At 36.7% G+C, this 16,084-nt stretch overlaps 1 protein-coding gene across 2 annotated transcripts in view; it reads right to left on the reverse strand.

Moving 5' to 3' along the window:
• Pik3c2a (phosphatidylinositol-4-phosphate 3-kinase, catalytic subunit type 2 alpha) overlaps positions 1-16,084 on the reverse strand; it is a 103,570-nt gene that overhangs the window by 16,859 nt on the left and 70,627 nt on the right. For both annotated transcript variants that reach the window (XM_005380376.2, XM_013512017.1), the window contains exons 14-22: positions 14,293-14,404; positions 13,312-13,457; positions 11,318-11,506; positions 10,993-11,086; positions 10,413-10,507; positions 9,715-9,895; positions 7,776-7,880; positions 6,690-6,782; positions 4,211-4,340 (exon numbers count right to left, since the gene is read on the reverse strand). In XM_005380376.2, the coding sequence (XP_005380433.1) occupies positions 4,211-4,340; positions 6,690-6,782; positions 7,776-7,880; positions 9,715-9,895; positions 10,413-10,507; positions 10,993-11,086; positions 11,318-11,506; positions 13,312-13,457; positions 14,293-14,404 (1,145 nt within the window). The remainder of the gene's footprint in view (positions 1-4,210; positions 4,341-6,689; positions 6,783-7,775; positions 7,881-9,714; positions 9,896-10,412; positions 10,508-10,992; positions 11,087-11,317; positions 11,507-13,311; positions 13,458-14,292; positions 14,405-16,084) is intronic.

Genomic DNA, 16,084 nt, shown 5'->3' on the forward strand with positions numbered 1-16,084 from the left:
GGGGCACACCTATAACCCTAGCTATCTGGGAGGCTGAAAAGGATTGCAAATTTAAGGCCACTGTGAGCAACTCAGCAAGACTCTGTCTAAAAATTTAAAAAGGGGGAGTTGCTGCAGATGGACCTCAGGCTCCCTGGGTTCAGTCCCCAGTACTGCAAGAGTAAGTAATTATTAATAACTAAGGAATCATGGGATATCTATATAATGGACTACAGTGAGATAGGTCTTTATATGTTTATATAAAAAGATCTTTAAAATAATGTCACTTAAAAACAAAAATCAAGATGGAGAACTGTACTTTGTGTTTAAAAAAAAAAACTGCACACAAAACTATTCTGCATGTCAGAATATACACAAAATATTCCCTGAAAACTATGCAAGTAGTTATATTTGAGGGTAGGATGCCTAAGATCAAGGATGGAGGTATGAGAGAAACTAAAATTTACTTTTCAATTTATTCTGTTATGTCTGGATATTTTACTATGTGTATATATTATTTATATAATTTTAAATTTATATATTTTAAAAATAAAGAGTATATATTTGTGTCAAAAGATATGGAGCTAGATATGGCAGCACATACTGCAATCCTAACTACTTGGGAGGCTGAGGCAGGACAACTACAGGTTCAAGGCCAGCACAGGCAACTTAGTAAGGCCCCCATCTTGACAAAAAAAAGGGTGGGGATGTAGCTCAGCACTTCCTGAGATGAATCCCTAGTATGGCGATGTGGAGAGGGAGGAAAATATGGAAACAGAGATTTACTTTGGACAAAGAACTGAAGGAAACCAAGGTGACCAAGGACACCATGATAGAAAGTACTCACGGTGAGTTCTAATTCCAACAGTGTAGTTACACATAACAGAGGGAATTCATTTGCCTCCCCACCCTTTCTTCTTCAATACAGGGCCTTCCCACTGAGCTATATCCCTAACCTCTTTTAATTTCTGAGACAGAATCTTACTAAATTACTGAGGTTGAGCTCAAACTTGCAATCTTCCTGTCTCAGCCTACCAGAAGGCTGGGGTTACAAGGAGTGTGCCAATTATCCCCAGCGCATTTGGCTCTTTTATGTTATTCAGGATGCATCGTCTTATAGTTTATAGTTCAGTGACAACCTCTCTTAATGAGTACTCTAATCTTTTTTCTCTGACTGTGTCTAGTCACATGAATGGAACAGTGGACCAAAGTGAAGTAGGATAACAGACTTTGCTCTGAGGGAACATATAAAACATCTAGGTAAGTTATAAACATAGAGAAAGAAAAATTAAGTACAGTAATACAAAATAAGTATCTGGAAAGTGTAAACACAATTACTGAATTTGACAAAATGAGAAAGTACTATAGGCTGCAGTGCTTGCAAAAAACTTCGAGTATTGATATGGTTGTGATTTCTTCATGAGACACAGACACACTTCATGAGAAGTTTTAGCACAGGGCAGGCACATGGAAGCAGTCAACCACTAGAAACAACATAAAAAACAAGGGGGACTGAACAGCTCAAGTTACATGGAATTTCAAAAGAAGAAAGAAGTTCAAATATATGAACACGGGCTGGGGATTTAGCTCAGCAGCAAAGCGCCTGCCTGGCAAGAGCAAGGTCGTGAGTTCGGTTCCCGGTACCGGAGAAAAACGAAAAAAAACAAAACAAAACAAAAAAACAAATATATGAACAGTGCAGTAAAAAAAAACTAATTGAGATGAGAAGCTCCTACTAAGGAGTCTTACTTGATAAAAATAACTCCCACCTTACAAGATTTACGTGACAATCAGCAAGAATTCTTAAATAGATCTGCTTTCCTTTTCGACAAGACAAACTTTGCACACTTAACTTGAACAAAGGAAATTAAAGGCTCTCGTGCCTCCTGATGCATGAAGTAGAGAAATGTGAAAGAGGTGATAATACAAAGAAAAGTGTTACTAAGTAAAATACTGTACTTGACTTAGTAATCACCTGAAGGTGGTTTCCAGTGGCATGCCACAAGGGTTGGTCCTTGGCAAACATTTTCCCCAATAACTTAGCAAAAGCTATACAATGTATTTTCTTCAAATCTGCTTATGACATGAACTAAGAGGTTCCACGACATATAACAAGAATCAGATTTTAAAAAGAACCCAAGAAGCTGAAAACTAGAGTATCAAATATGACACAATTGACAGGAGTCCAGGACACAAAATGTACAAGTACAGGATGGCCAAGGCAGGGCATAAAGACTTCCTGTTTCATTTGGGCACACATACGGCACTTTGCATACCCTTTGTACTCTACAAAATCCAGGTGCCATTTTTAGAATGGATTAACTTGAGCCCTTTATAAGGAATACAATTGGATAGTAATGGAGAATCACTTGATAAATGACTGAAGAAGACAGAACTCAAGATCTGAGGCAGGGGTTGGTGTTGTTGCGAACACCTATAATCCTACCACTCTTGGGAGGATGAATTAGGAGGATCGCTACTAGTTCAAGCCCTGCATGAGCAAATGAGCAAGACCCTATCTCAAAATAAAGTATTAAAAAATTACAACAATAAAGTAACACTAGATTAAAATAAAAAACAAACCGGCACAGTGATATACACCTGTAATTCCAGCCACCTGGGGAGCTGAGGCAGAAAGATAGAAAGTTTAAAGCCAGCCTGGGCACTTTAGTGAGAACCTGTCTCAAAATAAAAATAAACTTTAAAAGGGCTGAGGATAGATGTAGCTTAGTGGAAAGGCCTTGGGTTCAATCTGATAATGGGGGGCAGGGGTGGGATGTGAGGTGGCAGTGATACTGGTTATCTTTAAGAGGCCTTCAGCATAATTATATGATAGTCCTTAAACAGGCATGGAATCAGTGGGTAAAAGACATTAGGAATTAGTCCCATTATTCAACTAAGTATAAGAAAGAACTCTAAAGATACCAGAACTATTGTGGATAGGATGACCTACCCTGAAATGCAGTGAATCCCTATACCATAGGAGTTTTAGCACAAACTGAATGGAAAATATCTAGAAAAGATGGATAACGAGATAAGGTACACTTTCACAAAACTTCAGTGTCATTTTACAGACAATACTCAACAAACGTTTGTCGCTAAGATTAATGCTAGCTGGCTGCAGCTGGGCATAATGGTGGTGTATGCCTGTAATCCCAGCACTCTGGCAATCTGAGGCAAGAGGATCCCATGATCAGGCCCACACTGGGCAACTTACTCAGTTGGACCTTGTCAAAAAAAAAAAAAAAATCTGGGAGAGGCTGAGGACTGAAATAACAACCAAAAAACTGTTGCTATTTACTGAGCCCATGATATATACCAATATACTTGGGTAGTTTAAAATTCAGTATCTCAAAAACTTGGTAAATCAGATAAATAACTGTTCTTCATAGGAGAAACTTTGAAACGACTACTTTACTCTGCAGAAATGAAATCAAAGTTGTTTTAACTTGGATATGGCCTTATTCTTAGTTCAAAAGCTGAAGTCCAGCTGGGTGTGATCACTTATGCCTGTAATCCCAGCACTTAGGAGGCTGACGCAGGAAGATAGCCACAAGTTTAAGGCCAGCCTGGGCTATATAGTGAGTACAAGGCCAGCTGGGACTACAGTGCAAGACCCTATCTTAAAAAAAAAAATCTTTAAAATCCTTATTTGGCTAATTAACAGATACTTCTAATTCACAGGGCTACCCACTGAGATTTTTTTGTTTTTTGGAAACGGGTCTCACTCCGTGTTCCAAGCTGCCCTCAGAGTTGTTACCAATCTCTTGCCTCAACCTCCTGAGTGCCGGGACTGTAGCTAACTGCCACCAGGCCTAGCTTACTGGGTTTTTGTTTCCTTTTTAAGAGATTTAATCATGAGCATTTGCACCAATAAAGTAACACTAGATGAAAATAAGAAAAAGCTGGCATGATAGTGAATGCCTGCAATCCCAGCTATTTGGAAAGCTGAAGCAGAAAGATTACAAGTTTGAGGCCAACTAGAGCAATTTTTTTTAAAAAAGGGTGGTGGAGGGTTATAACTCAGTGGTATAGTGCTTGCCTACCGTACGTAAGATCCTGGGTTCGGTATCTCAAGCATAGCAAAAATACACTAAGTAACTGAACAAGAAACAATTGAAACCACAGTATATACATTTTAGGATCTTTCAGGCAGGAACACTCTAACTCCCAGAAAATAATTTAAAACTTAAAAAAAAATAAGATACTAAGAAATATCTAACAGGCTTACCTCGATCTCTGCCAGTTGAGAGACATTTGAAAATTACCATCCTCAAGTCTAGGCCTTCTTTAAGCCAGATCTTATCCATAATCTTTATCATCTGTAAAGCCAACATATCTTGCCGAAGATCTTCACCAACCTTGAAATCAAGGAAATAAAATAACAATGAGATAAACTGATCTACTTTTTAAAAACTTTTCTGTAGCATTCTAGAGAAAGCTATTTAATGTATTAATGTCCCAGTTTCCTGAACAGTACAGTTTAGGGTATAGAATTATACTGAATTAGAAAAGAAAGATCAACATAGGGATCTTTTTAAAAAAAAATTAATCTTATTAGTAATTTTAGAAATATATAATGATCGCATTTATCACAGGGAATTTGTACCTGTACATGACATACTTTGCTGCTTCCCTTCCCCCTTGCCCTCCCTTCCCTTCAACTCCTCTTCCCTTCCTTATTTATAAAAGCTTTGTTTCCATTTCTTTTGAGTACATGATGTGTACCAATATACCTGGGTTGTTTAAAATTCGTTATCTCAAAAAATTACTTGGTAAATTAAAATAAATACCAGTTTTTTCATAGGAAAAACTTTGCAATGACTATTTTATTCTGCAGATATGAAATCAAAACTGTTTTAACTTGGATATGGCCTTATTCTTAGTTCAAAAGCTGAAGTGAAGCCAGGTGTGATGACTTATGCCTGTAATCCTAGCACTAGGGAGGGGTGTTATTCTTTTCTCTTCCTTCCTTTCCTCCTTCTCCCTCCTTTCTATCCTTTCCCATTTGAACATTTTCTTCCTATTTCACAATAGCTGTTATATATTTTGGTCCTTATTTATTCTTTCAATTTTTCATTGAAAGAGACAATGTGATGTTTAAACGTGTGTCTGATTTATTTCACTGAACAATACCGTCTCAAGGTGCATCCATTTATGTAGAAATGTCTCAAGCTTATCCTTCTTTATGGCAGAGTAGTACTCCACTGTGTTAAAAAAGACCCACAGCTTTTTTATCTCTTCATCAGTTGATGGCATCTGGGGTCTTTCCAAAATTTAGCTATTACAAACTGTGCTGCTATAAACATGGGTATGCATATATCACTGTGATATAATGCTTTTAATTCTTTCAGGAAGATATCAAGAAGGGAAATAGCTGGGTCAAATGGAACCTCTAGTTGTAGTTTTTCGAGGAATCTCCACATTGATTTCCACAGTGGTTGGACCAGTCTACACTCTCACCAAAAGCAGAGAACAGTACCTTTTCCCCAACAGCTCTGCCAGCATTTGTTATTGGTACATTTCTTGATACTAGCCATTCTTTCCAGAATGAGATGGAATCTCAGTGTTGAGTTCTACCTAGGGATCTTTTTACTGATCTGTATTTTAACTGTATCAATGCCAATATTCTGATTATGATACTGTACTATAATCATACAAGATGTTACCATTGGGGGAAGCTGGGTAAAGGGTTCTCTGAATAATTTGTTACATCTATTTGTATACAATTACCTTAAAATAAAAGGTTACTTTAAAGCAATTAGGCCTCCCCAAACAATTAAGTTTAACTGGGCCCTAGCTGAAGTAGGAGGATTGAAAATGGGCTGAGGGCTGCAGCTCTACAAAGGTTCTGGATTCAATCCCAACTACTAGAGTGGGAGGCGGGGGAGGTCCCTAACTAGAACCCCGGTAAATTTACCATTCCCAAGAAAATTATGAAAAAATAAAGAAGATATGTATGCCTTAACAAATATTAAGATTTATTGCATACAATTTCTATGATTAAAACAGATGATGTTTTAGGAAATACTTGTATCATTAAGAAAAAAGATGGAGTCCCAACCAGACCTAAGAATATGGGAACTTGGTAAAATTATACCTAAAGTGGTCTGATAGAAGATATTTTATGAACCTCAACTTATCAAATTAATTAACAATCTCCATCTTTCTTCAAAATGGATAAATTATGATCACAACACAGAATTATAACAGGTAAGAGACAACTCTGCAGTACTCCAATCCTGCTGCCCTCCACAAGTGACCACATGTGTCCCAAAACCAGTGCCAGTGCACATGGTTTTCCCCTTTGGACTGTGTAACTCTAAGGGGTGCCATTTGCATCCGTCTGCATTACAGGTACTGCCTGGAGTCATATGTTCAATCTGTGTGGTCCAACCAACAGCTCTATTCCATATTTGCACTGGTTCTCAAATGTTTGGAAACAGTTTATGTCAATGATAATGTTCATATAATTATTCAAATTAAAGTATTAAAATCGTCTGGTAATTTTTGGAGAATTAGATTAAAAAAATTTTTAATTGCTGTTTTTCAGGACAAAGCAACTGCAGCCAAATATGGTGGCACATATCTGTAATCCCAGCTACTGCCGAAGCTGAGGTAGGAGGATCCCTTGAGCCCAAGGGTTCAAGATCAGTCTCGACAACACAGTGAGATCCCATTCCCCTCAAAAGTAACTCTATTTCGCTCACCTTAAACATGACATTAATTTCTTCCCCCATAGGGTCAGCATTCACCATGGTGACTTTTAGCGGCACAGCATTAGAACTGAAGAAGGAACATGACTGAAAATGCAACATTTAAACATTAGAAAAACAACACTGAAATAAAAGTGAATTAATGATTTTATTGTCCTAAGTACTTTCTCTTTCACTTATTTCTTGAGTTATGGCAAATGCAATAACACACAAGAAATGATTCTTAGAGGATCTGGCAGATAATATGTACATAAAAACACTTCAAAAAGTTAGGTATAGCATATATGAACAATACATAAGCAGAGAAGCAAAAACTTAAAAATAAAACTATTTAAATTTGAGCCTTATAAGTGTCTTAAGGCACTTCCTCCCACAAACCATCCTCCGCTGTATTTCCTAGGGAAAGGAGCCAGATGTACAGGCCACAAGGCTGACCAAGTGTGGCAGTTCTGGGATGAGATCTCTATGCCTACTTGTAACAGTGTTATAGTTGATTATCTGTGGAATCAAACATTGACAAAAGCCCAATTTCATTACAGAAATCAAATCTTATTTTTAAGTGAAACTGACTAAAAAGCTAACTTAAAAGGATAAAACCAAGCTAGGCATGGTGATGCATGCCTGTAAACCCAACACTTCAGGACGCTGAAGCAGGAGGATCACAAGTTTAACCACAGCCCGGGCAACTTACTTTTAAGACTCTCTCTCCAAATAAAAGATAAAAAGGGCTTAGACATAGCTCAGTACTATAGCTCATGTGAAGGCCTTGGCTCATTACCCAGTATTGGGCAGGGAGGACCAGTTCAAGAAAAACAATAAGCCAAATCCAAGGTAATAAATAATTTTAGACTGTTGGTCTTTTAGGACTAGTGATTGGGTAAAAATATGCATAGTAATCACAGACTTCTGTCCATATATACTTATAACCAAACTATGGAGGTTTCATCCTCATTTACCTTAAATATACCTGCCCAATTACAGGTGTTCATAAACTTACTTTTAAGACTCTCTCTTTTTAAGATTCTCTCTTTTTACATATTATTTTGTAAGTTAATATAAATTTATTAAGTAGTGTGTCACCTTAATATTTAACTCTTTTGCCACCAGACTTGGCTTGAGAGGGAGACGGCATTTATTTCTCAAAAAAAAGGACTGTACTCTTTCCATACTCCTTTGGAGGACAACCTATAGAAAGAAATTGTTACTGTAAATACAAAATGAAAACTAAGATTTTTAGACATCAAATTATGCTGTAGACACAATTTATAAAATGCCCACTTGCCAAATGGTCAGAAAAGATTGTTGCTGAATGTGTTCATTTTTACTGTAAAAACAAAATTGGAATGGGCAAAGACTATGAAGAGAGGGAAAAGTATGTATGGCCAACCAACACACAAAAAAATGTTAAAGATTGCTAGCAGTTATAAAGAAATAAAAAGTAAGCAAAACTGAGATGGAGTTTTTCATCTGCCAGATGAAAATTTAAGACAACATCCATTGGGAAATATTTCATAATCTCATCGTAGAGAAAGAAGTGTATACAGGCATACCTTCTTTTTTTAAGAGAATAAGCTAAAAAGTTATAACTAAAAATGTAGGGTGCTGGGGATTTAGCTCAGCGGCAAAGCGCCTGCCTGGCAAGCGCAAGGTCGTGAGTTCGGTTCCCGGTACCGGAGAAAAACCAAGAGAAAAACCAAAAAAAAAACCAAAAAAAAAAAAAAAAAAAAAAAGTAAATAGCTCTTGACTCAGCTATTTTGCCTAAAGGAATCTCCTATAAATACTAGTGAGCCTGACGTGGTGGTACACACCTGCAGTTCCACCTACTTGGAAGGCTGAGGCAGGAAGACTACACAACTGTCCCAGGCATCACAGTGAGATCACAACTTTAAAAAAAAAAAAAAAACCACTACCAAAGAAGCAAAAACTTGAGCCAGGTGTAGTTTATGAACACCTGTAATTTCAGCTACTTAGGAAGCTGAAGCAGGAGGCTGTAAAGTTTGAGGCCAGCCTGGGTTACATAGCAAGTCTGAAGATAGCCTGAGCCACACAGTGAGACCCTGTCTCAAAGTTAATACAGAAATAAAAAAAGCTGGGTATGTGGCTCAATGGTAGAACACTCACATAGCATGCCTGAGACCTTGTGTTCAATCCCTAGAATGCGAAATACATACATACACATACATAAAAAATTTTATAGATCCCAAAATCTCACAAAACAACAAATGTTGATAAGGATGTGGAGAAATTAGAGCTCTTCTATATTGCTAGTAGGAATGTAAAAGGTGTAACTACTACAGACAACAGTTCAGCCAGGGAAATAGCTCAGTGGCATAAGCATCTGCCTGGCAAGTACAAGGTCCTGAGTTTGATTTCTGGTACCAAAAAAAAGATAATAGTTCAATGATTCCTCAATAAAATTAAACACAGAATTGCTGTATTACTCAGCAAGTCATTTTTAGGTAAAGTGAAAACAAGTGTTCAGACAAAAATCTGAACCATCTCTGTAACCCTAGTTCTCTGTGAGGCTGAAGCAGGAGGGCCCGAGGTTTGAGCCTAGCACAAAGGCTCTAGGTTCAGTAGAGGGAAGGGGTAATAGATATATGACTGAATTTTGAGCTAGCTTATAAAATCTTTTCATATAGGGCTGGGGATTTAGCTCAGCAGCAAAGCGCCTGCCTCGCAAGCGCAAGGTCGTGAGTTCGGTTCCCGGTACCGGAGAAACACCAAAAAAAAAAACAAAAAAAAACAAAAAATCTTTTCATATATATAAATTTTGTTTGTTTGTTTTTTTTTCCCAGTACCAGGAATCGAACTCACAACCTTGCACTTGCCAGGCAGGCGCTGTGCCGCTGAGCTAAATCCCCAGCCCCTTTTCCTACATATTTTATTTTATTTTATTTTATTTTTTCCTACATATTTTAAACAATCTGTGGATTTTACTTGCTCCAAATAACATGTGTGTAGTTGGAATTCTAGTGGGAGTCTACTGATAAAGAGTAGAAACTTATGGTCACATACCTGTCTGGCGGATCCACTAGCCTGTTTTACTTTTTCAGCTACTCCTCCTAGTAGCTGCACAAGTTTCGTCTGCTTAGAAAGTTCTTCTCTAAGTCTTTTTCCTCCTACTGAGAGTAGAGCACCCAATACATGTTCATATCGGGAACCAAACTGTGTATCATTCAGGGCATCCTTGAGAAGCCTAACACAGCAAAATATGTATGTCAGTTACTTCTGAGAATTACATGAACCTCTCTCAACAATTTATCTAACAAGTTCTATTTTTTGTTTAAAAATTTAAGTACATAAGCAAATAAAAACTCATTTATTAATATAGTGTTATATCATGCCAAGTATTTTGTAATAGAGGGTTTTTTCACTTTTGGTTTTCTTTCTAAAAACATAAAAATTTAGCTTTTTCAAAATAATACGTTCACTCGGGTGTGGTGGCACATGCCTGTAATCCCAGTACTTGGGAGGCTGTGGCAGGAGGATCGCTGCAAGTTCAAGGCCAGCCTGGGCTACAAAGTGAGTTCAAGGCTAGCCTGAACTGCATAGTGAAACCCTGTCTCAAAAAGACAAAAAATAAAATAATGCTTTTCAACAAAACATCTGATATCCACAGTAGTAGTGTGGACATATTATTTAGACTTAACAGTATGTCATCACTATGAATACCAGGAATAGTATTAAGGTACTTAATAAAATTGCAATCTTACCAGTATAAATTGTGTGCTATCTGGATATTTCCCAATGCTCTGGACAGAAGGAAGTGCACTAATGAGCTATTCAAGTAAATTTCATATTTCAAAGCCTATGTGTAAAAAGAAAGTATGACTTAGTAGTGCTTAAACCCAAACTACATTATTCAATTAAATTATCAAAAGAGGAACCATGTACATCAAACATTACTCTTAAATGAAAAGATAATTCTTATAAAACTGAACAAGTTAATTACTATAGGTTAAAGTGATGAAATAAAAGACAAAAATGGGCTTTGGAATAATATTAATTAGCAATATTTCACTACTCAGTAAAGAATAATCAAGGAAAAGTTCAAGTCCAGTTTATTATGAGACTCTAAAAAGTCTAAGAATTAAAAATTCAACTATAGATATACAGTATTCAAGTGGGGCAGATGACAATAATGGGGGGAGAAAAAAACACACTAAAACCGCATGGAATGCCCCTCAACACTGCCACACTACAAAACTACTTTTAATCAAAATACAAAGGGGACCCTTACTAACGTTCCAACTCATAAATACCAGGAGTAAGGTAACCTAGTAACAAACTCACTTGCACAAACTGTGGAAGGAGATCTGTTAGCTCATCATCACTAATGGCCTCAATCCAGGTCACAGCTAGGGATCTCACTTCCTGATCAGCAAATCTACAATATCAGAAAATCAGGGTTTAACAGTGATTTCCTTCCACTGAAGCCGTATTTCCTGAAAAATACAATTTCAATTTGTTCCTAACAAAGAATACTCATATACTTCTTTATTCAGAAGCAATGTATTTCCCTTTCAGGAAGAAAAGGTACTATAGATTCACTTTTTGGATTATTTAGTTTGTAAAAATTAATTTTGCCCACATTGGAAAGCATAATAAATTGACTTACTTTGAATCAAGAAGCTCCAATGCAGCCAATGGATGCAATGGTGGCCATTGGTCAAGCAATGAGTAAGTTTTGGCAAGATTAACCCATTTCCAGTTTGGGGCACTTGCTAGTATTTTAGGAAGACAATTTGGGTGTTTGAAGCAGTAATAACGTTTCTCCCACAAAAAGGCCTTATCTTCTTTAGAAAGCCTGCATTCATAATAGAATTAAAATTATTTCTCATAAATACTGCGAAAACATAGTTATAACCTCAATGATTAAAAACACAAGAAGAAATTTATCCATCTCTTGGTGAAAACATCAATACTAATTTGGAGTAGAAAAATACCACGTACAGTAAACATCACTACTTTACCCTAATTTGGGCATGGAAAGAAATCAGTCTACCTAATAATAGAGTCATGAAAACAAAGGATAATTCAGTACAATAAAAATTTACTGAGCTCAAGCCAGATGCCAAGTACCACAAATGGGAGATGAATTAGACCTTACCCTAAGAGTTTGCAAGGATTTCATCCACTTCATACAAGTCAAATGTCATGTAGAAAACAAATGTTGCTGTCATTTTGCGGGGATATAGTGGGGGTACTGTGGATTGAACCCAGGGCCTTTGCACTGAGCTATATTCCTTGACCCCTTACCTTTTTGTGAGACAAGGTCTCACTAAGTTGCTTAGATGCCTAGACTGAGCTCAGTTTCTCAGTTTCCCAGTGCTAGAATTTAAGGCATGCATTACTACTCCTGGCAGCTACTATAAAACTTCAGAAAATGATTATACAGTCGAATTAAGAATAATCAAAATGAAAATGACTTGCTCTGGATATTCTCATTCTACTTGCTTTAAACTTAATGACAAATGTTCATGTTAATAAATATTTCACTACTTTATATCCTATTCATTTTTATATATATAATACATACAGTGAAACACATTCATTGCATCTGGTGAATTAAAAAAAAAATCCATATATTGGAAAAAGTGCATAGTAAAGTCTCCTTTTCCAACTCCCCATCACCTAAGCTTAAATACTCTTCCAGAGACAGTCTACTTATAGAGAAGCACATATATGTTGTTTTTAGGTCTTCAATTTTTGCGTTCTGCTAATAGTCACATGATATGTTATTTTGATTTCTTCACTTAACATGTCTTATATACTGGTACATACAGCTTTAACTTCATTCTAAATAGCTGTAGTTTACCACTGAATGATTTAACTGTTTTTGGTAGACATTTCCAGTCAGCAACCTAAATATTGTAATACATATTACAATTATCCTTAAAAACAAATGTATAAGTGTTTTCTCTATGAGATACAGATGGAAGGAGCATTGATGGGTTGCACGATATACACAATTATAACGTGTATAATTTGCCAAACTGCTCTCTAAAAGCGTTATGGCTTTTATGTAATTCCCATCTTTTTTGAATCTTCATCACTCTATATGCTGAAGCATTTTAATTTTGCTATTCTGATGTAAGATAACATTGCACACTAAATTATTTTCCTTGAGAAGTTGGACATCTTTTCAAATGTTTAGAAGGTAGTATGTTCTATCCATGCACATTCTCCTTTAGTATTGAATTATTATTATCTTACTGATGTGAAAAAATTCTTTATAAACTAAGAAAATTAATACATTGATCATCTATTATATTTCCCAGTCTGTCTGTCTTTTGATGAAGTAATAAGTTTGACTTGCACAGATTTCCTAAACTGATGCAGTCATATAAGGTTGGTTGCATTTGTTCGGTGGTGCTGGGGTTTGAACCTGGCACTTTGCACATGCTAGGCAAGTGAGGTACACCTGAGCTACACCTCCATTTCCTACATGGGCTTTTAATATAATTTTAAAAAATTAAGTCAAATAGGAAATTGTCCTCACAAAGAGCACTGCTGAGAAGTGAAGTAAATAAGGTCCTTTAGTATAAGCTCTTAACTCGATCTTTAACACTGTAGGTGATACCCAGGCAAAATACAATAAATGAAGCATACCCAAGTGATGAGTCTCTGTGAACAATATCAAGAAGTTTCTCTTTTATATCATTTTCCAGTGTTTCTAAATTGTATTGCTGTATAATGCTTCTGTCAACTTGAGGAGTTGTATAAATAATATCAAATGCAGGAGAAGGAAAATCAACCTTAAAAATTCAACAAAAATGGATCAAATTACAGTTGAAGTATCTGTCACGTTAGCTTAAGAACACTGATTTTTTTCTTAGCAATAAGGATGAATAGTAAATCAGTGCTTCTTGGGGGCTGGGGATTTAGCTCAGTGGCACAGTGCCTGCCTGGCAAGCGCAAGGTCGTGAGTTTGATTCCCGGTACTGGGAAAAAAAAAAAAAAATAATTAGTGCTTCTTGTCTTTTTGTTGCTAGTGGTTACCAACAGTTGGTAACTCAACACTACATATAATACACATATATTTCTTGGGATGGATACAATGCTGTTTTTTCTTTCAGTACTGGCGACTGAAGCCAAGAGCTTACCACTAAGCTACATCTCCCATACTTTAAATTATTTGTAGAACCAGGCATGGTGGTACACGGCCTGTAATACCAACACTTGGGAGACTGAGGCAGGAGAACTGTTGCGAGTTCAAGGCCAGCCTGGTCTACAAAGTGAACTCAAGGCCAGCCTGAACTGCATAGCAAGACCCTGTCTCAAAATGACGATCAATCAATCAATCGTTATTCTGAGACAGTGTGTTAGTTAAGTTGCCCAGGCTGGCCTCAATCTTGTGATCCTCCTGCCTCAGCTTAAAGAGTAGCTGGGAGTATAGGTATGTGCCATCATGCCCAGCTTCTACTGTTTTTCAGAACCTAGAAATGGCGTTGTGACATTTAAATTTAAGATAAGATTCTGAAATTAAAAGATCAATTAAGTTTCTTTAATAACCCAAGTATGCTATACACACATACTTTTTATAAAAGAATTTAAATGCAAACCTCTCCCTGTGTAAAGAAACACAATTACCTGTAGCACTATTCTTTCCATGATATATCCCTTTTTGGGCATTGTTCCAGGACTAGGATGTGTCCGTGATGAAGTCCAAAGATAAAGAAGTTTAGTTCCACATGTTAAAAACCTTCATGAATGTAAAAAGAATACCATGACTTCCTTTAAATACAATCCAAAGCTCATAACACTGGTAATCAATTTGAAATATCAGTATGTCATTCACTCTTTTATAAAAAGAACACCATCTTTAAGAAGAGATCAGGAGTTATTTCCCATATTGTACTGTGACTTTAGGTGAACACACTCAACTGTGAAGAAGGATAAAGAAAAGGAGAATGAAAAAATACATCTTGTGAAGAATGGAGTGAAGCCAGAAAATAAGAAGGGTCAAGATTTGCCCCCAAACAACTTAAAAATAGGAAAGAATGACTGTCTTTCCAGATTTTTTTTTTTTTTGGTACCAGGAATCGAACTCAGGGCCTCACACTTGTCAGGCAGGTGCTATGTTGCTGAGCTATATCCCCAACCCTTTGCCAGGCTTTCTACAAAGGAATACAGATCAAAGTGGAGATTTGAATTACAGAACTGCTTCCTGACTTTTACCATTAGTACAAAAACTACATGCCAAGGAAACTGGTAACTACTAGAGCCAGAGCACCCATCATCTGAGAAAAGAAGTTGTTTCTAGGCCCTTGTCCACAAACTTTTTCTGTGAAGGGTCAGCCAGTAAGTATTTTGGACTTTATGGTTCACTCATTCTCTGCTGCAAAGACTTTGGCCATTGTAATGCAAAGTATCTACAAACAATGCACAAACGAATAGGTATACTATGTTCTAACAAACTGTATTTATAAAAACAGGTGGGGGTCTCAAGTATGTATTGTAATTAGATCTAGAACCCTGATTTGATTCTAGTTCTTCAGCAAGAATTTTTTTATCTTTTGAAATCATTTATCTATTTTTTTAATAATTAAGTTTATTGGTACAATTTAGGTATGCATAATTGCATCCATCATAAGGAACTTATACCAGTACATGATATATCTTAGTTCCTCTTTTTTTCCCCATTCCCCAACCCTCCCTTCAACCCAATTTCCCCTCCTTATTTACAAAGCTCTATTTCCATCTTATCTTTTTTCTCATTTTTTTCTTTTCCCTTCCATGCTCCCTCCCAATTCCCTTTTCCCTCTGTAAAATTACTTCTTATTTCATTTTGGTCTCAAGGACCATCAATTTAACTATAAATGTCACAAGTTTATTCTTCTTTATGGCTCAGTAGTACCCCATTGTGTGTGTGTGTGTGTGTGTGTGTGTGTGTGTGTGTGTGTGTATCCACATCTTTTTTATCCATTCATCGGTTGATGGGCATTTGGGTTGTTTCCAAGATTTACGTATTAGACACCGTATTGTTATAAGCATGGGTGTGCATGTATCACTGCAGTATGATGCTTTTAATTCTTTTGGAAAGATACCACAAATTTAAAGAGCCAATCCAAAAATGGGCATCTGAAATGAATAGACACTTCTCAGAAGGAGTACAAACAGCAAATAGATGAAAAAATGTGCAATACCACTGATCATTAGAGAGATACAAATTAAAACATTGAGATTCCATCTCACCCCCAGAAAGAATGGCTATTATCAAGAAATCAACCAATAACAAATGCTGGTGGGGCCGTGGGGAAAGGAACCCTTCCCCACTGTTGGTGGAAGTGCAGACTTGTGCAACCACTGTGGAAATCAGTGTGGAGATTCCTCAATAAACTAGGACTAGAGGTTCCATTTGACCCAGCCATCTTCCTTCTTG

Source organism: Chinchilla lanigera, unplaced genomic scaffold (assembly GCF_000276665.1).
Source record: "Chinchilla lanigera isolate Chin_1 unplaced genomic scaffold, ChiLan1.0 scaffold00013, whole genome shotgun sequence".
NCBI lineage: Eukaryota > Metazoa > Chordata > Mammalia > Rodentia > Chinchillidae > Chinchilla > Chinchilla lanigera.